This window comes from Sturnira hondurensis, unplaced genomic scaffold, assembly GCF_014824575.4.
Source record: "Sturnira hondurensis isolate 20B ecotype Veracruz unplaced genomic scaffold, ASM1482457v3 Scaffold0017436, whole genome shotgun sequence".
NCBI classification, from domain to species: Eukaryota; Metazoa; Chordata; class Mammalia; order Chiroptera; family Phyllostomidae; genus Sturnira; species Sturnira hondurensis.
In genome coordinates this window covers 15,750,287-15,773,222 of record NW_028090067.1, presented here as the reverse complement: position 1 = coordinate 15,773,222, position 22,936 = coordinate 15,750,287, and the positions used below count along the sequence as shown (strand labels likewise).

At 50.7% G+C, this 22,936-nt stretch overlaps 1 protein-coding gene across 1 annotated transcript in view; it reads left to right on the top strand.

The window, feature by feature from the left end:
* Positions 1-687: 687 nt before the first annotated feature.
* The window catches only part of CACNG2 (calcium voltage-gated channel auxiliary subunit gamma 2), a 110,163-nt gene continuing 87,914 nt past the window's right edge, over positions 688-22,936 (top strand). The window contains exon 1 of the mRNA XM_037068453.1: positions 688-1,753. Within this exon, the coding sequence (XP_036924348.1) occupies positions 1,543-1,753 (211 nt within the window). The 5' untranslated portion in view covers positions 688-1,542. The remainder of the gene's footprint in view (positions 1,754-22,936) is intronic.

Sequence of the window (22,936 nt, the reverse complement as noted above, 5' to 3'; positions counted from 1 at the left end):
CACGGAAAACTACAGAGAGACACACTGTGCACTGCACACGGCCAGTTAGCCAAAGAGAGACAAAGAGATGAGAGAGGAGCAACCAAAAAGGAGACGCAGCTAACGCGCCGATAATATAAACCCCCGAACAGTAAAGTCCAAACGCTGATTTAAAAAATACATAAAGACTGTGTCTGTAATTACCCATCCACGTTACGTTTTCACTGCTTCCAGGCAGAGAAACGGCTGGTTGAAGTTTTGTGCCCATCTGATTGCGATGGGAGGGTTGAATTTGAAGCTCTGGGCACGTAGAGATGGAATGAGAAAGAGGCTGAGCTGGAAGAAATACCAAGGGGGAAGGGAGGGAAGGGAAGAGAGAGTGGGGTGGGGGTGGGGGTGGGGGGTAGGGAGCGAGCTGTCTCTAGCTACGCCTTCCTCTAAGCTCTGGGAGCCCAGGAGAGCGCACATTTCAGGATTTGGGAGAGGGGTAAAAGGAGGAAAGGCTGCCTCCGCTCTGCACTGGCCTCGCTGCCCGCGAGGGGAGGGAGGACTCTGGCCCGCGCCCCCCTCCTGGCGGGCCGCCCTGCCAGCCCGCGCGCGCGCGGAGCGGGAGGCGCGGGGAGCTGTCCAGTTCAGCACCACCCGGTAATGCAGTAGGTGGGAGCGCCTCCGCCGGGGGCCGGGCCGGCAGGGAGCGTGGGGGGGCGGGCGGGCGGCCCATCCTGCAGCAAGACGCCGGCTCCCTTGTTTCCAGGAGCTTTGCAGATAGGGGGAGGGAAACCCGCCTCGATTCTCCGGGAGAAACCCCTTCCCTCCCCCACTTCGCCAACACTACCCCGCCACCAACAACAATAACCGCCGCTGCTGCTCGTCCTGCCGCCGCTGCGCCTGCCCGCCCTGCTGCCGCCGCCGCTGCCGCTGCCCGGGCAAAACCATGGAAGGCGAGACCCCCGCACCTGTTCAGCTGAGATCAAGGGCTTACAGAATACTGGGAAGTCTGGTCTGAAACGAAAGCGCCCGAGACCCCCCAAGGAAGAGAACTGGCGAAGCAAAGGATTTTCATGGCGCAGGCCGCAGAGACGGAAGGTTGCATCTCGGCTTTTACAATCTCTAACTGTCTAGGTCCCGACCATGAGAGATTGTGTTGAGAATGCGGCGGTCCCCTGGTTCACTGTGGAAGCCATCTCCAAATTAGCTGTCACATATGGAAACTGGAGACCAGAATTTTAGGAAAAGAGATTAAGGCATCTCACTTGGGGGGGTGGGGGGTGTCTTTTTATTTTTATTTTTTCCTTTTTTAAAAAGAAAATCACTGCAACTGGAACAGTTTCTGATCTCAAAAGGCAAGCCTCTCTTCCCGTGTGATCTTTATAATTTATACTCTTTTCCGTGAGCTTTCTTACCTCCCTTTTTTTATATCTCTCCACATTCTCTATTCACACATATACCCATTATATTAGGAGTGGAATTATTTTTATTTTATTTTTTGCTGTAGTACTTGCACCCTCACACACACTCTCCCGAGAACCAGAAGTCGGTTGGGTGTTTATATAATGAAGAATTATGGGGCTGTTTGACCGAGGTGTTCAAATGCTCTTAACCACGGTTGGTGCTTTCGCTGCCTTCAGTCTGATGACCATAGCTGTGGGAACCGACTATTGGCTCTACTCCAGAGGCGTGTGCAAGACCAAAAGTGTCAGTGAGAACGAAACCAGCAAAAAGAACGAGGAAGTTATGACCCACTCTGGACTATGGAGGACCTGCTGCCTAGAAGGTATTTGATGGCCCATCTCCTCCCCCTCTCCACCCCTCCCCTCCCTGCTCCCCCTCCCCACCCCCTCCAGAGAAGTCCCCTTTACATTCCACCATTTTCTTACTTCACTCCTTCCACCACAGACCAGGGTTGCTTGGGTTAGTTTCGGAGGCAAGGAAATCAATAAGCAAAAACCATCCTCAACTCTCAAGCCTCCACCACCTCCCTCCCTTTCCCCGAACCTCTTCATTGGAATAATCTGTGATGTGATTAAAACCACAAGAGATTGTTTTTAAAAGTCAAATGTGCTCAGCCTACTTTGGAATCATTAGGATTTGCCATGTGATGTAGTCTTGCCATCTCTGGGGTGGGGGGGATAATTGCCTCTCTCAACACTGCTCCTCTTCATAATGAGGAATTCAAAATGTTCTCCCTTTCCCCCTCCTGCTCCCCCTCACTCCCCCAAAGTCCCAAACATATTATCATCTGCAAATCTTTTTTAAAAAAATTGTTGTTTCTAAGAATCCTTATTTGGTAAATCCTAATTATTCCAGGCTCTCAAGCTGAGTTCAAGAGCATTTCGTAATGTCTATGAGCCACACATATCGTTGGAGGTGACTGTGCGTGTATGTGTGTTTTAACATTTACGAAGTCTAAAAATACGTACGTCTCTCACAGGAAACAAGCCCAAGTTCTAATAAACAGCAATTCACTTGCAGGTTAGGCTGAGAACCAACTCACTTCCATGCAGAGTGACATGTCTGTTACCCAGGAGTGAGTAGAGTCAGCACTGCAGCCAGCTGGAGAATCAGACGTTATGCAGGGAGGCCGGGAGGAAGGCGAGGGCACGGGGAGGGTGAAGAGGGGTGGACGGGAGAGCAGTGGGGCAGGGGTGTCAGCTGTTTGCCTTGATCTTGCAGGGTCATCAGGACACGTGTGCCGACGCATGTGCTGTGGGCAAAGGGGTCAGTATAAAGCCTGGGTGATCAGAGTGCAGGTGAAGGCATGTGCTTGTGAGACACGCGAATAAGCACTGAAAAAAAAACTCCTGCAGGTCATACAGCCTGCATTTAGCAACAGACTCTAACGGGAAAGACTGTGTTTGAATGGTCACATATGTCTGTGTGTACAAGCTACAGCCACCCATAGAAAGACGTGCACAGAGAGATACGTGTTTCCGTGTGAAGAGAAGGCTTATGTGCTTTGCTTCTGATTTGAACCAATACCGGAGGCTGTTGGAGGCAGCATCGGGAAGCAGGGACTGCGGGATTGTTTGTTAAGCTCAACATGGGATGGTGATGCAGGGAGTGGAAGCCAGGAGATGGGGGAGAAAAGAGGGGAACAGACAGGAGAGGGAGAAACTGATGTGACCCCGGGGTCTAAACGAAACTGGGCAAAAGCCACTCTTTGGGAAATGGTTGTGTCTGGGAAAGAGCTTCAGTTCTGCGCCCCTCTCCCCACATTCTTGATGCAAACGGTTGAGTGATGGCTGAACATGTTTTGAATAGCTAAGCGACTTCATTGAGCGATGGTCTATTTGACGCATACTGCATTTGGTGCCCTTTCTCAATCCAAACTGCTGCCTCAAACGTAGTCTGCATAGCAGCTCTATGCTGAATACTATATGCTCTTCCCTGGCCAGAGAATCAATATCGGGAAATTAATAGGGACTGTTTTAAACACACCCCTCCTTAAAAAAATGAAGAGCCTTTCATGCAGCTAGTCATTAACAGCAGAAAGACTTCCATTTAATTAAACATTTATGGCAGACTTTTATTCCAAAAGAAAAGCAAAGTGAATGAGAGCTGCTTTGGGGAGATGATCATAGTAGCAATTTGCTTCCCTTGGATTTTACTTAGATGGATGGAGACATGCAGCCAAGAGATTACAGGAAGGGCAGGACATCCTTTTAGGAGGAAGATACCTAGAAACTGGTGACTTGGTATACATACACTTTCTCACGAGGGTTATATTTTGCAGATTCTTAATACTATGATCTCTTAAATATTTAATAATTCCCAGAAGGCAAGAGGACTAGAGGGAGATTTGGATCATTTGTGCATTAAAAGGCTTAAGTATTTTCATTAAAATTCCATCTGTTTGGTGTCCACATTCCCAAACATGCTGCCCGACCCCTTTAACTTTCTCTCCAAGCCATGCACCCTCTCTCTCCCTGAATCATCCCCCAAAAGGTTACCATTGCAGCACTCCCCAAGCATTGTGTGATGCCCACGGGACCTATGGGTTTGGCTCCCCTCCCCTGGCATGGGGCCTCCAGGCAGTGAGGGGAGAGCTGAGCCAGGTTCCCTTCAGGACCAGAATTCCATTTTCACCTGCAGCCAAGGCCCAGGGAGGAAGGGTGAGTGTTCAGGGTCCCCATTCAACCTGACTTTTAACTTCCAAAGCCTCTGTCCATCCAGGGCTTTGGAGGCCCACGACCCCCCTAGGAAGCCGGGCCTTGGCCACTTAGGCAGGGGTTTGGGGATTTCAAGCCACTTGTTTTCCAAGGCTGCGCTGATTTTCAAAGGTCGTAAGTGCACTTATTTCTGAGGGTTGGCAGAGACGGCTGTGGGGGGCTCTCGTGCTTTCTCTTCTGAGCGCTTACAGTAGGGTCACCCTTTATGGAAATCAAGTCGTCAGAGCTTCCGTTTCCCGGAGCCTATGTGCGTCTTCGGTGAGAAACTGGGCTCAACCCCTCACCTCTTCACTGCGCCTCCCGCCCATCCCTAAGCGGCTGTGAACAGATTCCAAATCTTCTCCCCAAGGGGCTGCTAATGACTCCAGACGAAAAACAACGCTGTCTGCCCCTGATCTCTCCTGCTCTCTGGCTTACACCAGGCCTTTTTCTCTTGAGGTGATTTCTTTTTCGTTCACTTCTTGATGACAACAAGAATCGGAAAATATTTCCTTGCCTCTCTTGTCACTTTTGAAATGAATTCGTCTGCTGGAGAATGGGAAGGGGTCAGGACCCCTGTTAGGGGTAGGCCTAGAGGGAAGGGGGCAGAATCGAGAAGAAACCGCAGCCCCAATTTCTTGCCTCTGCAGAGTCAGGGACAGCAGAGTCTCTGTGGGTGAACTTGAAGCCCCTAGCAGGCAGATGTCCTTATTGGGGTGGATAGGATCGGGGACAGTTTGCACACAGATACAGGTAGGTGGAGAGTGATAGGAGTTCTTGAACTTTTCACGAAAGCTGTGTAAAGAGTCTCCGAATGGAGAGATGAATTGGCCGTTTCAATGAAACGACAGCAGGACAGTAAAACGGCCTGTGCCAGGGAGGTATCTGTGGGCCATGCAGCGGCTCGCTGCCGAAGACATTAACCTGTGTTGTCACCAAAAGGCATCATTGTCTTCAGGGGCAGCAAGAAATCCCCTCCTTGTGTTACTCTCTCCTTCCTCTTCCTGCATTGTCCCAGCTGCACAGCTTCCCCAGAGGAATTCCAGCCCCGCAGAGCGGGAGGCCCCAGGGTACAACTGGTCTGTAGCAGAAACGCACCCTGCTCCCTCTCTCCCTCTCTCCCTCCTCTCCCTCCTTGCTGGGAGGCAGAGCCAAAATTGCGCTCTGTGTTCAGAATGTTCAATCCCCTCTGCTGAATTTCTGAGCTCCTCTTCCTTCCGTGGCTTCCCCCACATTTCCCTCCACATGCAGCTTCTCACGGAGGCTCCACTGCCCTTCCACACCCCTGGCTCTTTGAGCAAATCAGGCCTTGATTTATGCCTAAGTTGTCTTTTCCAAGTTTGCAAGTGCACGGCCTTTGCTACATCTGTGAGAAGGTGAGTGCTCCACACTGGGTTCAGCCGCATCTCTCGTCCTAAAGAAGGGAAAGGATATGTCTTGTATTTTAGGAAAGCCCAGCAGCTGCCTTTCCCAGACACCCTTGCCTTAGAGTGCGATGAGCTGAGCATGGAAGTTATTCATGGGCCTTCATACTGTGTGCGTATGGCTCCATAACTCCCGAGAGAATGTGACTATCTTCTGGTACTTTGCACACAGTAGGTGCATAAAAATATGTATCAATAGATTGACTCAGTTCTTTGAGTTATTAAAATTAATTTGAACATCATAAGGGCCTGTGACTGTGACAATTGAGATGGAGAGAGAGAAGGGGGGGAGGACAGGGAAATCAGGCTCGTTTGTTCTTCCTGGAACTTTTTTTATAAAAAGAATAATCATGAGTCATAAACTCATTATTAGAAAATAAGAGCATTCAAAAGAAGTCAGTCATTATGGTTGCATAGCTCTTAATTGGCTAAAGAAAAATTATCAGTACATTCGGCCTCTACAGGGAAGGAAAAAATAACCCATTGATTTTCTTCCCTTTTCTGCTCTTAAAGTATATCAAAGGCCAGTTTGATCTTCATACTCACAGGAATAGACACTTTGGGCAGAGAGCAGGTTTTCTGGACCATCCCTATTTAGCTTCCCCCGAATGCTCTATCCTTTCCCAAACTTCCCCGCCAGTTCCCAGGACCCTGAGCCTGCTGCCCACGGTCTTGAGCCCCGCTCGGCAGTTCTCCGTAGAGCCAGGCCCAGCGCCCCAGCCGTTCTCACCTTGGAGTGGAGGACAAGATCTGCAAGTCCCAGGGTTCGCACTGCCCTCCCTGACCCTGCCTCCCTTAACAGGTGATCAGAATGAGGAGCACATGTGACACACACGCCAGGGCCCACGGTCTGCAAGAGGCAGGACCAGAACTTGAATCCAGGCCTCTGGTGCCTACCTTCGAGCCTGCGTGGGCTCTGTGCACAGCCCAGGGCTGACCTGTACTTACCTTCATGGCTACCATTGGACTCTAGCCTGCACCCCATTGAGTGTCCCCACTGAGAGCTCACCTGAGCACGTCAGGAAACCTGAGTTCCAACCCACCCGACTCCCTGACATCCAGCATCCCTGCACCATGCAGGGCGACAGTTCTGTCCCCAATCTCTCCCTCCCATGGGGCTGAGAGAATGAAACACTGAACTTCAGGTCAGACCCACAAAGCCCCTCTTTGGTTTCCTCTTCTCATCCCAGAAGTGTCCTCAAGGTAAACCATCCACTGGTTTTATGTTTGCAAGCATTTTCCAGAACACAGCAGGCCCATGTCCTCTGTCAGTCATGGCAGTCAGTGTCAGACGACGCTTCATGGGGTGTGGTGCGGTGGGAAGAATCCTGCAGCCACGCAGACCTGGGCGCACTTCAAGCCCTTCAGCCTTCTGAGCTGTGTGATTAGGGGCAAGTCATCTCACTCCCTGAGCCAGCGTCTCCCTTTCTGTACAAATGAAGTGTAAGAGCCTTGTCACGGGACCAGGGGTTGGGGGGCGGAGTTGGTAGTTAGGAACTAAATGAATGGTCAGCTTTCTGCTGACCACCTTGTTGGAAATTGCAACAGACAACCCCCAGCCCTCTCCCCACACACATGCCCCTGACTCTGTTCCATTTCTGTGCGGAGCACTGACTGCCTTCTGGCACACTGTGCATTAACTCACAGCACTTGTGTCCACCTGCACCACCAGACTGTCCGCTCCACAAGGGCAGGGGGTTTTTTCTGTCCTGCTCATTGTTGTGGCCACAGCAACTATGACAGTGCAAGAGGTCAACCCACCTTTGCCATTGAATGAACAAATGGCCACAGGGTGGCCATTCAGAAATGGTGGTTCCTTCAGATCGTCAAAGGATTGCTCTTTAAATTACATAGTCAGCAGTGGAGGCAAAGGCATCACTGTTTTGACATTCTGAAAAATAATGAGCCCGACACAGAGAAAGGAGGGAAAGAGGGAAAATGGAGGGGGACGGGCAGAGAGGGGAACTCGCCCCATAGGAATAGTAATAAAGAAAGACGATGATGACGATGATGATAGAAAGCAAAGAAGGTAAATGCCTGGGGAGGAAGTCTGGGGGCACACACCCTCTAGGCAGAGCCCAGCCACGTTCTTCCGCCTCCACATCATCTGGAGCGTCTGTCACCGAAATCCTTGGGGGTAGCTCCCCATGAGTGTTTGCTTCCGGGTCAGGAGGAAAAGATATACATCCAGACTGATAATGCAGGAGATTTTTCATTTTCTTTCAAAATTCAATGGCTCCTTTTAGTCCTGACTGGATAGGTACATTTCGGCCAAAAACCCATACTCAAATGAAATAGGCACTTTGAGTTTCCAGGTCAATTTACATCCACAGATCAATTCCTTCACTCATTTATTTTACTTATTAAATCTTTGATAAATCCCTGCCAAGTGCCAGAGGCTGGGCCAGAGCTTGGGGTCATAGTGGGAAGTCTCACCCTTCAGGGTCACTGTCCTCACAGTTCTGAGAACCAAAAGGGGGAGGCAGAGCCTACTTCAGGTGAATTCCCTGACGTGTACACGAACAACAACTACGAGAAGTGCCCTCACATGGGAGTCACATGGGACTGTGCGTCCACACTGTTAAGATGGTGTCTAATCAGAGAAGGTGCCCCCAGATATCCAGATGTGCATGGATATCTGAAGGACGCGTAGGAGTTAACTGGGTGAAGAAGAGAGCACGAAAGGGCATTCAGGTGGGAGGGCAGCAGGTGCAGAGATCAGTGAAGAGGAGAACGAGACAATAGGGGAGAAGGCCAGGGGGGGCTGGAGAATCGAGGCAAAGGGGGACAGGAGTGCAATGGGCAGGGAGGTAGGATGCTGTGGTTAAGACCCAAAGGTGGGGACTTGTTAGTCTTGTTAAAGAGTTTTGCTCTTCAGCTTCTGGCTTCTTGCTCATGAGCTCAGTGACCTTGAGCTCGTTCATTCCCTCTCTGCACCTCGTTTGCAACTTCTGCTTCATGGAAATGATAATGCCTGTGCCTGAGGTCCTTGTGAGGCTTAGAGCTGCTCCCTCGTCTCCCATGCATGTCCTGCTCATTCCGCTTCCACCCCTCCTGATTACCATGGTCTCTGGCCTCAGAGCTTCCCATAACAGCACAGAAAAGGAAGGAAATAGATTGAGTCAGCTCCACCAAAAAAATTCAAAATGTACTCAGTGGAGGTGTTTAGCCAACCCTGTGCTAGAAATGGGGAGGCAGTGGTACCCTGGCCGGGTGGCCCAGTTGGTTGGAGCATCGTTTCATATACCAAAAGGTTGCGGGTTCAATTCCTAGTCAGGGCACGTACAGCTGGTAGAAGATCAATGTTTCTCTCCCACACTGATATTTCTCTCTCTCTCTCCCCTCCTTTTTTTCTTTTCCTCTATCTCTAAAATCAATAAACATGTTCTTGGGTGAGAATTTAAAAAAATAAGGAGGAAGTGGTGAACAAGCCCCATCCTGCCAATGGGGCATCCCAAACCTCGGGCATCCCAAACAGCTCCTCTTCATACCTGACACCTGACAGAGCCCGTTGCCACCACCCCATCTCCTCCCCCCCAAATTCAGAGGGGTTCCTGGCATCTTTTGCAATCAGTTAGGAGCATTAAGGATTTGGGCTGGAATGTGAATGAGGCTGTTTTATCTCCAGACCTTTCAAAAATGAGAATGAGAGTAAAGAGATGTTAACTGTACTCCCTATGCCGAAAACTGCACATCCGTTTTTGCAGGATTATTGACAAGCTACTCTGGCCTAGCACCCTGGTCCTTTCCCCTAGGTATACAAAGGCCTTTATTCATCCAGTTCCACCTTCCCTGAGTTTTAAGACACCATCAGTTACAAAATGAACTATCTACTTAAAAAGCTTTCAAGAGAGGGGGAAAGACATTCCATTTAATGTAATGGTAAGGCGCACTCTAATTTCAGAAACTTGGGAACTTAAACTATGTGCCTTAGAATCAAAGGGAGATGGTGAGCTCTCTGGCTGGTGGGGGGAAATGGGGGCAGGGTGCTGAGGGAGCCCGAGGGATTCCTGCAGCGTGCAGCTGGCGCCTGCCCCGTGACTCGGGAAGCAGCAGAGGAGAGAAGAACCTGGTCTTACCAGCACCTTGCTTGACAAGGAAAAGGGCAATAGTTGACTTCTGTTGAACAGCTGCTCCCTGAGCACTTGCCAGGGACTCTGTGAGAGTCTAGGGCAGAGTCAAGGGCTCAGCCTCTGCCCTCGAGGAACTCTTGTCTAGTAGAGAAGATGTGCCAGTGAACAGATGATGATGATGGCACCGAGTGAGGTGCGAGCACGGGGATTCTGGGAGCACTGAGACGGGGTGGGGAGGGGTGTTGGGGGAGGCGGAGTTCTGGAGAATGCATCACAGGGGTGAGCTAGCCGAGGACAGGAAGAGAACCTCAGACAGAAGGAATGGCATGTGCAGAAACACAGATGCCCTAGCAGTCCGGCATGGCCGGGAGCAAGGAGAGGCAAGGCCGGGAGGTGGCAGAGACGGACCCCGAAGGGTCCTAAGTGGCTAACGGAGCAGTATGCGTTTCAGCGTGGGAAGGAGGGCCAGGAAGCTGGTGAGCAAGGGAGGGTCACAGATGGCTTTGCCCGTCAGCGAGATCACTAGAGGCTGAGGCCTGAAGGCAGGGGGTCAGGGTGAGGGCTGGTGAGACCCACAGGGACCGGGCGAGGCAGGATGAGGGGCTTGTTGCTGGGGCTGGATGACTTCTACTAAGTCAGCCACAGAAAACGGAGAGTGAAGGGAAGGAGGGAGAATGTTACGAGCTCATACAACAGAGGCGCATCGAGCTCCTCTCTTCCCTTCTCCCTGCCCGGTGTAAGGAGCCTCCACTGAAACGCACCCTGGTGCGAGGCCCTGGGGTTCAGACGCACGGAAGTCCCCGCCCACAGGTCACTTCCCAAGAGTCCTCCTGACCACCTGAATGTAAAGCAGACCCCGGTCCCATTGCCCTGTTTGATTTCCTTCTTTAACACTGTAACATTGACTTTTTTCTGTTTGGCATTGGCTCGGTTATGAGCTGTGTCCCCCTGTGAGACTGCAAGCCCCACGGGGGGCAGGGCCGTGTCTGCCTTGGCACCGAGAAGACTGAGGAGCCACACGCTGAATGAATGACTAACAAAGTGGTGCCTGCCCTCCAGGAGCTCCTGTCTAAGGAAGGAGATGGGCTTTTTTAATTTTATTTTTTATCCTCACCCACGGGCATTTTTTTTCATCGCTTTCTTTAGAGAGAGAGGTCAGGGGAGAGAGAAACACTGATGTGAGAAAGAAGCATCCGTTGGCTGCCTCCCGTACACACTCTGACTGGGGATTGAACCCATAGCCCAGGCATGCGCCCTGACTGGGAACTGAACCCACAACCCTTTGGCTATGGGGTGGTGCTCCAACCAACTGAGCCACACCCGCCGGGGCAAGGGAGATGGGCCTGTAAACAGAAGCTGCAAGCATCCTGTTGACTAGTCTTTTCTCCTGGGCTTGGCTGGGGCCACATCCCTGATAACAGGCAGGAGTTTCCCTTGTACTCCAACCTGGGAGGCCCTCTGGGGGGAGGGGGGAGGGGCTTTCCAAAGCTTTGCCAGAACGCTTTGGAAAGCCTCAGCCACTGCAAGCCTGCTCCCTCCTGGGCAGCACTCACCTTTCCTCTCAATCCAAATCCTTGTTAGTCATCCCCTGGCCCAGAGGTACTGACTTAGCAGTCTTGAGTCTGCCTCTGAGGCGCCGCCACGCCTTTCCCTTATTGACACTATATTTATTCACCCCCCCCTGAACTTCCCAGACCTTGGGTAGTATTCCAGATGCTAACAAGGATGCCGAGGATTTGGTACCAGATCCCAAGTGCACAGTCCTGGCGGCCTCATTGCATGGGGAATGGGCACTCTGCAATTTAAATACCCTAGTGCTGGCCTCACCTGGCCTTGCCTTCAGGCAAAACTCACTGGTCACTGGCTGTGGCTGACTCTGAGACCTTTCTCTATTCCAGTCCTGCCCCACTGCCGTCCTTTCTCACTTTCTCTGCATAGAGTCACTGTTTTTTTTCCTGTCACATTTCCCTCCACCTGGATCTGTCTGCATATATTTTTTATCCTTCTCAAATTTTCCCTAAGGCTGAAAAAATTGGGTCTCCTCCCCAACTTTCCTCCACTATAGTTTACAAAGAAGGAAACCCTGAAAAATGACCATTCTGACATCACTTCAACACTAAAGTAACTACGGTAATACTACTACTACAATGATGACTAATAATAATAATAATAATAATAATACATCACTTGTTGAGTGCTTTCTTTGTGCTTAGCACTCTTTTAGATGCTTTCCAGAAGTTAGCTCTTACTCGGGTTTCAAAATTCTGGAGGTTGTGCCATGATACCCATTATTTCCATCTTAAGAGAAGTTAAGTCACTTGCCCAACGTCACACAGCACGTGGCAAAGCTGGGATTCTGACCGAAGTCTATCCAACGCAAAAATCTATGCAGAGCTTTCTGTTACACTGATTATATTTACAATTTTCCCCTGCCCCCCCCAAATTTATAAATAAGTCTCCTGGAGAAGCTGAAGGCAAGGCTAAGCAGAAATTGAGCTCTAGGCATGATGAAGTCTTCAAACGTTCAAAGCCTGAATCAGTATATGCTCCGTACCCTGGGCAGAGAGGGAAAGTGGAGGGGCTACTGGGTTTTCTCGTTGCTGTGAAAGCAAAAGGATGCCTCAAAGGCGTGCATGTCCCTGTCCCTAAAGCTGGTGGAGAGGGAGTCGTACATATATTCCCTCTCCCCTGGCCTCTGCCTGAGGGCTCACTCCCACCACGTCCTTCAGAACGTTGTTGCTTCTCCCGGCACCTATGCCACCTCCCACCCAGCTCCCGCCCAGCTCCCGCCCAGCTCCCTCCCACCCAGTACGTTCCCTCCCTCTTTCCTTCCTCAGTGTCCACACGCACATGCCTCCAATGGCATCTTCCCTCTTCCCTGTTGCTTGTTTTCATCTCTCTCCCTCCACCTCCAGACCATGAGTTCTCTCGTCTATTCCCGCAACAGAATGTACTCAGTTACTGCTGTGCCAGCTACCATCCTAGGCTCTGGGTTTACAAGGGTGAGAAGACATGGCCTCTGCCCTCAAGGAGCTGATGCTCTGGTGGGGGATGTAGGGACGCAGCAAGCACACACAGGGGGCAGAGGCCATTCCAGGAAGACGTGTGAGAGAGGGTGGCGTGCTTAGGAAACCATACAGGGTTTCCAGTATTGCTGGAGGACTGGCAATGGGAGGGAAGGTACAGGAAGGTATTAGTACCGAGGGATGAGATTAGGCAGACAAGGAAGATTAGACATACAGGAAGACCACGTCACAGAGAGAGTTATTCTGTGTAAAGAGGCCAGAGAGGAGAAGGTGGAGAAGGAGATAATATGGTCAGACTTGCATTTTAAAAAGATGGAAGACGTGTGAAGGAGAGGTGGGAGGAAGAGGGGCACAGAGAAGGGAGTCAGGTAAGGAGAAGGTTGCACCGCCCAGTGAGTGAGAAGACAGAGGACCCAGGTCAGGGCACCAACACCAGAGGACCCGCAGGACCTGGGAACTTCAAGGAGCCAGGGCAAAGAGGAGAGATTTAATGTTGGATAGAGTGAATGCACACCTGAGTTCCCAAGGCCTCACCCAGTGCCTGGCACATGGTAGGTGCTCAGTCGGTGTTTGCTGAATGAATGAATGAATGAATGAGTGAATGAATACAGAAAGAAAGCTTTGCACCTAAGATTAGGGTGTATATTTAACCTTGGATGTTTCTCAGCAACATCATGGTGAAAGTATACACTATGTTCCAGCCAGGCCTAGAACAGCTTTGGTATCTGACAGCCTGGGTTCAAATCCCAGCCTTATCAGTTACCAGATGTGTGACCTTGGACAAGAAATTTCACTATTCTAGTTGATTTTCTCATGTGTAAATGAGGAAAATTACATCTCACTCACGAGCTGGTTGTGAGGTTTCAGTAAGATGCTCCACGCAAAGTGCTTAGTAAGACACCGGTCCAGAATAAGCACTCGGTAAGCCCCAGGTGCTGTAGGGCCACTAATGTGCTTGTTACTGATTGTACTACCAGCTGCAAATGGTGACCTGTGAGCGAACTGCGTTTGGCCTGCAAATATTCTACAAATTGAGAACTTTCATGTATATATTTATATTTATATTTTAAATCCCTATTTTGAGTTCTCCTTGGGAAAAACAACCCTCAGATTTCTGTCCCCCTGAGCTCCATTCCTGCTTGGCAATGACCAGCAGGAGCCGGGCAGCAGATGTCCCTTCCGGTGTGGCCAGGGCTCTGCAGCTCCCCAAAGTCCCCACTGCTCCCGAGTGTCTCACGTGGCTGTTTCCTCCTTTGGCCTTCCTCTGGCCCCTGTGAGCCTCCGGGTTTACAAAGCTCCTCTCTGCCAATGACAAATTACAGGCAGTCATTGTCTTCCCAGGGCTGAAAACGTTAGCAAAACAACACCAGCTCAGGCTGGGTGTAGCAGCTAGGAGTGACTCAGTCCTTGCATGTGTAAATAAATGCATAAACACCCCGCATTCCCATGCCTGCTGATGAGAATCTGGTGGAGGTCTGGCTGCACACTCCCTTTCGCCAAGCATCTCCAGGATGAGCTGTTGCTTTCTGAGAGAGCACCTCTCGCCCATTTATGCTCACAGCTTCTCTTTCAGAGGCTGACATTACCTGCCCTTGACCCCAGTTTGGGAAGTGCACCCTGTTGTGCAGACCACGTGGTGCTCTGTATTCAGTCGCTAAATGGCAGGCACAGGGAGACAGTCCGTGTGGCCAGTGTCAGCTGAAGGGAACAGGGGCGGGGGTATGGCTGGAAAACGGAGGATTCTCTACTTTGAATTTTCACCTCGGAAGAGTTGGTAGAGAGGGAGGAAATTTTCTTTCTTGGTAGGAAAACAATTGGCCAGCAATTGCTCAGAAAGGATGTGAACTTACAAAAACGTGCAGTTCAATCAGGGAGAATGGTTGGATCTGATCCAATCCGACAACTTTTCACGGTTTGAGATGTCAGGTTCCGTGCTAACTCATGGGGCACAGAGAGAAGTGCGGGCTGCCCTGATCCCCCAGCCGACATCACCCATCCTCTTGCCCAGTTAGTGTCTTCATCGCCCCAGGCCCCTCTGAATCTGCCTGTCTACAGTGCGTACTGTTCTCTCCCAACCACAATGTAAGCTCTGTGAGACCGAGGTCCTTGTCTGTCGCGTTTACTGCCAGGGCCCCGGGATGAGACCAGCAGCGGCACAGGACAGGTGCTCAGTAAATGCTGGCGGGACGGCAGAAGGCATGGTCCCACTCTGAGGGAGGTCAAGGCCTGGAAGAGCAGACAGGCATGGGCTGAGACCATCACCAGTGAGTTCAGGCTCTGATGAAGGCACGTGCCAGGGTCAGACAAAAGAGCTCCTCTCTTTGGGGAGGTCAGGAATGGGGTCCACCTGTATTGGGTGGGCTCCTATTCATTTTGGAGAATGAGTATTCATTTTGGAGAATGAATAGGAGTTTGCCAAGTAAAACAGAGGGAAAAAGCGGGAAGCAGACAAAGGAAGTGAAATCACCTGAGCAGCCCCCCAAAGGGTGACGTCAAGGAGAGAGCAGAGCGCTACAGGACTGGAGTGCACTTCTCAAACCTGAACGTGTATGCTAGTCCCCTGCGGGTCTTGTTGAACTGCTGACACAGAGGTCCAGGCTGGGGCTGAGCCTGTCTGTAGCTTCCAGGCTGATGCCACAGGCCTGCAGGCCACACTCAGAGAAACAAGGCTTTGGAGTGTGGCCAGTGAGGCTCTGGTGGATGTGCGTTGAATCCTACCTCTGGGCCTATTTCCTCACCTCTAAGAGGAGGATGATGACCTTCCTCCAAGGTAGTGAATAAATTCAGAGCACAGGAACTTGGTGGAGCCATTAGTCCGGTCCCGAGCACTTCACACAGTGTGTTTCAGCTGCTACTGTTACTCGTGGCTAAAGGCGGTGACTAGAGGTAGGAGGATGGGGTAGTTTTCCCTGAGAGCTACTGTGTAAGGGTCTCCTGTGTGCTGGGCCCTGTCCTGAGGCCCACGAATGTCCCCTTCCTTAAGCCACACAGTGCACTAATCATGGGTGTTCCCATGGTTCTCCTGTGAGAAAAGAAACAGAGGCAGTGGATTCGTTTCCTATGGCTGCTGTAATGAACTACCACAAACTTAGTGGCTTAAAGCAACACGGACCTACTGCCTTACAGGTCTGTAAGGCAGAAGCCTGAGTGGGTCTCGCTGGGCTGGAACTGAGGTGTCTTCAGGACTGAGTTCCTCCTGGAGGCTCTAGGGGAGAATTTGTTTCCTCGCCTTTCCCAGCTTCCGGAAACGGCTTGCCCACATTCCTTGGCCGCGGGCCCCTCCCTCCATCTGCAAAGCCAGCAGCATACTACAACCCTCTGACACTCGCTCTTCTGCCTCGCTCCTCCATTCTTCAGGACGCTTGCGAGTACAGTGGGCCCATCTGGATAATCCAGGCCAATCTCCCATCCAAGGTCTGCAGATTAGCAGCCTTGCTTCCATCCACAGCCTTAACTGCCTTCCGCAGTGCAGGCTGTAGAAATGGGACGGGGACATCTTCAGCAGGCATTATTCTGCCTAGCTCAGGAAGTGAGTGCTTAGAGAACTCCCCTAATGTCACAATCTCAGGATGGTTCGCCAGGAAGGGAATTTAGAGCTCGTATCAGGGAGGATTGGATTTGACCATAAGTAACAGAAAAAGAAAATTAAAGGTGGCTTAAATAAGACAAAAAGTTTCTCTCTCTCTCTCTCTCTCAAGTAAACCAATCTGGAGACAGGAAGTACAAGCTGGTCTGGAAGCTCCACAAACTGGCTAGTGGTGCGGGCTCCTCCCAGCTCCCTGCTCCGCCGTCCCTGCAATGTGGCCTTTGACCTCACAGTCCAGTGTGGCTGCCAGAGCTCCAGCTACTGCCTTCACATTCCAGGCATCAAGGTGGAGATGGCACAGAGAGACGAAGGCAAGGTGCACCTGACACTTGGCACTCGAGGGGGCTTTGTGAAAGATATCACACAGTTTTGCTTTGGCTTTATTGGCCCCAGGTTGTCATGTGACCACACGTCAACTGTAAGAAAATCTGAAAAGCATAATCTTTATTCCAGATGGCCACCTGCCCATTGGAAAATCAGAGGTTCTGTTGCCACAGGAGAAGGAAAGAGAGAAGGCAACTAGTTGTTTACAGTTGCATCCTCTAATAACGTTATTTCATTCCAAGTTGTTTCGTTATAACATCGAGGAGGGAAAAAACGATTCTCCACAGGGGCCGCTACCTGTGGGGAGGACTCCCGAAAACCTATGAGTAGCATGTTCTCCCCAAGTTTGTGTGGGTTTTCTCTGGGTGCTCTGGTCTCCTTCTGCATGCCAAAGATGTGAACGTTGGGTGTTGGCGTGTCCACTGTCCCAAACTGAGGGAGTGTGACTGTGGCTGTGAGTGGCCCAGGGCTGAAGGGCGTCCTGTCCAGGGAAGTTTCCCGCCTGGCGCTGGGAGCTGAGAGATGCTCCCACCACCCATGAGCCTAAACTGGAATGAGTGGGTTGGAAAATAATTATCTTACTTGTTTTTATTCATCTCTCATAAATGTGTATGTATGGTTTACCCGTATTTCAATGTTTAATATTAGAAGTGTTTTGGATCTTTATTAAGAAGCTTGGTGATATTTCTGTGATCCGAAATATGCTGTAGGAATGTAACTCTTGTTATTATTAACTAGTCTATGGTCAAACTGGTTTCACTATATGTCGCTTCACATAAAGTCCCAGTTTCCAAGAACCTATTGATGACTTTAGGTGACACTGTATCCAGGGAGCTCAGCTGCCCCAGGCCGTCACCTGAGGACTGAAGGGAAGGGACTTGCAGGTGCCATGGGGCCAGCTGGCGCCAGTGCTGGACCAGAACCCAGTGCCCGCATCCCAGTCTGGGCCCAGCACTGTGCCGGGCACACAGTAGAAGCTCGCAGAGCAGGAGCCTGTGGAACTTAGGGGCTGTGCCCTCCAGACCACCGAACATTTCCCTCTGGACCACATGCACTGCAGCTGCCTCTGGGGCGCATGAGAGCCCACCTCTGCCCCGGGCTGACTGCTCTCCTGGGCCTCTTTACGCCCCTTGCTCCTGGTTTACATTTCTGCTGATGGCCCGGGTGAGCTCCGTGCTTCTCTCTCTGTCCTATGTACTCACCCAGAAAGGCAGTAGGGTTTGGTGAAAGGGAACCCTCAAAGGGCACTGAAAATGGAGCTATTTCTGTTTTCCAGGTTTGCCCTATGCCAAGACATCTACTTTAGACATGGGGCTTTATATCTCGGGTGGCTGTGGCAGGAAATAGTATCTGTTGTCTTGGTATCCATAGAGTGTTCATTCGGACCTGGTGAGGGGAAGGATGGGGCTGGCAAAGCCAAAAGCCATGTGGCAACTCTTGCATTTTCCCACAGGCTGCAAAAACCAAAGAGCTCTTCTCTGGGGTGCCCACTGCCCCAGATGGTGCAGGTGTGTGCAAAGATGGGTACATTCTTGTACTTCTCGGTTTTCAAGTCTTTGTCTCCTCAACTAGACAGTAAAGGCCCCTGAGAGAAAGGAATGAGATTTGCCTCTGTGCCCCATTGCCTGACACACCACAGGTACTTGGTGAATAAACATGGGATTTGCTCCCCTGGCTGGTGTAGCTCAGTGGATTGAGCACAGGCCTGCGAACCAGACAATTGTGGTTCGATTCCCAGTCAGGGCACATACCTGGGTCGCAGGCCAGTTCCCAGCAGGAGATGCACGAGAAGCAACCATACACTGATATTTCTCTCCCTCTCTCCTTCCCTTCCCCTCTAAGGATAAATAAATAAAATCTTAAAAACAAACAAAAAAACCCCACGAGATTTGGGGATGAAATAACTACAGCAATATCTGACACATAGTAGGCTGACACATAGTAGGCTCTTCACAAAATCTTCTCATGAAAGAAAGAAGAATAAGGACGGATAGAGGAAGGGAGGGGAAGACTGGTTTAACCCTAGGTTGCCTGGAAGCAGCAGCTTAGAGAAGGAGCAGTGGGACCCCCTCCCCCGAAGATCAGGTTGGCAGGAGAACAGGGGCCCCTGGCCGGGGAGGTTGGTTTCAAAGGGCCTCCCCTCCAGCTTGAGGACGCTGTGCCTTTCCAGCCTCCCAAGGGGCCTCAGCGGCCACAGTACCCAGTACAAGGACTTGGCCACAGGCAGAATGGGTGGGGTGGCTGATGGGAGAGAAAGAGTAAGGCATGTCTAAGTCACTGGCTGTTCGAGCTGTGGGAGAGCAGGCGACAGGGGTGGGAAAGGATGACAGGAGGCAGATGCTCAGCATAAGGAGGTTGGGGTGGGGGAGGGACAAGAGCCCAGAGAGGATGGGCAGAGGCTGCCGGGAGAGAGGGCAGATGCCTGGGCACGGGAGCCATCCCCTCTCAGAGCAGATGGAACACAGGAGCCCAAGGGCTCGTGACAGTTGGTCAGAGCAAAGAGAAGCCGCAGCAGAATGTGGAGAGGGGACAGACAGCCCCTTCCATCCACGAAACACTGCCGAAGGAGAACTCCCCGAGACCTGCCAGGCAGGGGAGTAAATGTTGTAGACTGAGCGATGAGACCACAAAGCCTGTGGCTGGGACTTGGGCTAAAATTACAGGTTAGGTGATAGGACCACAGATTTTCCCTGGGACCCAGCCACTCCCTGCCCCGGTTTCTTCCCAGCACAAAGAGCCCCGTCTGAGCACCAGGAGGGCCTGGGTTCACAGCACAACTGGCTCTGCAACCAAACCGCTGTTCCCTGTCTGCCACAGAAACAGGGGTGATAATGCTTAGTAAGCAGTGTGTTATAAAAATCAAATAGTCTGTACAAAGGATATGCACCCAGAGAAGGAGCTCAAAAGATGGTCGATGTTGTTTTAAATGAAGCTTTCCCACCCTTCTGTCACTGGGCTGCCACATTCATTATTTTGGTCATACCCAGGGTCCACCTATATTGCTATTAACCAAACATGCATCTTGAAATTGATCCCATTTTAGCCTTATCCTAAGCAGTGATATTCAAGGGATCTATCTATTAGTTACAATTTTTAATAGTTTACTTTATTTTATTTATTTACCTTTAGAGGGGAAGGGAAGGAGAGAGGGAGAGAAATATCAATGTATGGTTGCCTCTCGTGGGTCCACTGCCGGGAACCGGGAACCAGAACTGGGAACTGGCCTGCAACCCAGGCATGTGCCCTGACTGGGAATCGAACTGCGATCGTCTGGTTCGCAGGCTCGTGCTCAATCCACTGACTACACCAGCCAGGGCCTATTAGTTACAATTTTAACACACATTAAAAATACTCAGCCTAAATCTGTTTACATATTCATCCCTATACCATCTAGATTCATCTCAGATACCCGAGGTCCTCCACCCGCTTTGCGAAAGCACCACTCTGACTCATAAACCATCCGTCGGGGTTGAAAGGGACGGAGAGACGGTGTCCCTCCGTGCCCATTACTCACCAGCTTTCTTCTTTAGGTGATAAAGGGGCCCTGGGGTGGAAACTGAAGAGAAGGTCAGAGGCCAATCTACAGAAATCCCCTGGACTCCAAGAGCCTTTCTGTGGTATCGGGAGCACCAGGCTCTTTGTTACAGTTTGACCCATTCTTCCCGCTAGAAAGGACGGCGGTGTGCCTGGCAGCCCAGGGAGAGGGAGGTCACGAGCCTGCCTCCCTCGCTGACATACTGGCCTGAGCTAGAGAATGTTCCCTTTCTTTTCCTGTGGGGTCTTCAGATGCCCTCCCTCCCAGAGCAACCTGAATAAGAGGAATGAACTCTCTCCTCCACACTTGCCAGAGGGTAAGGGCTTTCTTTCTCCACCCTATAGTCTTTCAAACTCAGGGGGAATTTGCCTTAGTGTGAAATGATACTACGTGGACAGAGCTATGAGATTTCTCAATAATGACTGTGCCAGGGAGGGGCGGGGGAAGTAGCGGAAAGAGGGCTTGTAACGGTAGTAATGACCGTCTCCCACGGCAGTACCAAGGGAAAGGATTTGGGGGACAGGGTTTGGAACAATGTGTCACCCACGCCCGAGAGACTCGAGGGCTAGGAATGCAGGTGTCGGGTCGGAGCAGAGGAAGGCAAGGGTTTCCCTTCTGTAGCTCTGGTCCTGACTTCCTGACTCCACCCCTTTGCTCCATGGGCTTCACCACCTGCTCCCTCGTCTGCAGAGCACGAATTGAACTTGAAGTGTTGAACTTTGCCCCAAGTGTGTTTATCCTGAAGACCCAGCACTGTCTTGTTAGAACCTACATCACTGAGAGGAGGCAGTTATTTCTTAAAAGTTAAACAAATCAACGCATTATTAAAGATATAAACTAATTTCTGGGCATCAATGCGGAAGCCTGGAAATAAATCACAGCTGTGAACGGAGGGGCCGGGAGAGAAAGACAGGACGCCCCAAGGAGGCGGGAAGAGAGGCATGCCGCCCCTTTGGCGGGGCGGGAGCTGTTGAGAACGAGTTGGCTCTAAGAGCCCCCTTCGGGGCGGCAGGCATGGGGGAAGTAAGCGATCTCGCAATGAAGCTGATGGGATTTTAATAGCCAGACAGATGGCCTGAGAAAAAAGGAAGACTTTTTTTCCAAACGAGGGGAAACACTTCCATAGCTTCCCTGCAATTAAAACAAAGTGAGAGCCCTCGGTGTCGGGAAGATTTATCACCATTATTAGTATTGTCAGTTTGGAGGTCTTCTTTTTAATAATTGCCTAATTGAGTATCAATAATAAACTAGGGTAGTATTTTCAGATCAATTAGAGGGTGTAGCTACCACTGACTTTCAGTGCAATTATTATTATTTTGGCTTCATTTGGTTCCACAATTTAATAATAATCCCAAATGATCGTGGTGGTGTTTGCTCTGTGCAATCAAACATTCATCGCTTACTGGATGTGTCAGCGGCAGCCGCCTAACAAATGCAGGTTCCATACAAGCCAGTCGCGAGCAGCCGGCATCTCTCAAGATCTGTGCCGCAAAACCTGGGAAGAAGACGGAATACAGAGAAAGGGAGACTGTTGAAAAGAAAGAAGATAGAGAGGGAAAGAAGAGAAGAAAGACAACATCTATTGCACACCCTCCCCTGTGCCAATCATGTTCACTGTTAGCCCGGAACAAAACACAGAGTCTGTTTTAGGATCCCCTGTTGCAGGTGAGGAAAGTGAGGAGCTGAGAGATGACGAGACTTGCCCAAAGCCACACAGCTAAGAGCTGCGAAGGTGGGAGTCAGGCTTCAAACCCCCTCCTCCCTCCAGCCTGGGGCTGCCAGCCCTGCAAGCCCTCCTCCAGGTATCTCCAAGCTGTGGGAACCATCCCTATCCGTGGAGCTGAGCTGTCTCTGAGCGATCCAGCTGTGACTAAGGGCCAGCAAATTCACATGGGAATTCCGCCTGCTGGTCTGCCCATGTCACACTTCCCTAATTCAATTATCAGATTCTCCTAGTGACTGAGCTTTGTAAATAAAAGCTAATGGTAGGGCAAGAGTTGATCCCCAAGAGCATGCAACCCAGGCACTCTTTGCCTGTATCAGAAATGGACATGGTAGAAGGAGGAGGAAGTGATACTGAGCGGGAAACACACGGGTGCCGGGCCCACACCTTCCATGGCTGGGTGCTCTGGGAGCCACGATATATGCCTCGTTCTGTGCAGTTTCCGTAGCATTCCCCGGATAGGGTAGCAGGGATCCCCACTGCACAGCTGAGAGAACTAAGGCCAAAAAAAGTTAAATGGTTTGTTTCAGGTTAGTCACTGGTGGAGTTGGATTTAAACCCTAGTCCACCTAATGAACTCCAAACATTAGGAGTCGATTTCATGTCAGAGCAGAGCTATGTCATAGCTCTCCGAGCAGCGTCAGAGTCATAAACTTCGATAAAAGACAAAAGGAAGCAGTGGGAGAAATTAGGATGTGACCCAAAAAGAGATTGAGAGTAAGTGGGGCTGCCCAAGAGCTGTGGGTTTAATCCCTCTCCTGCCCCGAAGCCGACACCCGAATCTGATGAGCACTCCTGGGACGCACCACGGGCAGGTACTGCCCAAGGGCTCTGATTCACTGCCTTTCTTCCATTTCAGAAATTTTTGACTCTGGATATAAAAAATGTACTCTTTTTCCCACAAAAGGGAAAAATAATTTAGTTGCTCTTGACCATGATGTTTCCAAATAGGAAGGTCTGGTCTCTCTGTTGGGGCATTTGGAAATAGCCCCTATATTTTAAGGTGCCATCGGTTACCTTTAGGCTTTGAACCCTAAACCAGCTGCAAGCAGGGGTGGAGGGTGAAGAAATAGACAATGGGAAGAGTCACAAAACAACCAAAAATACAAAGAAAATGA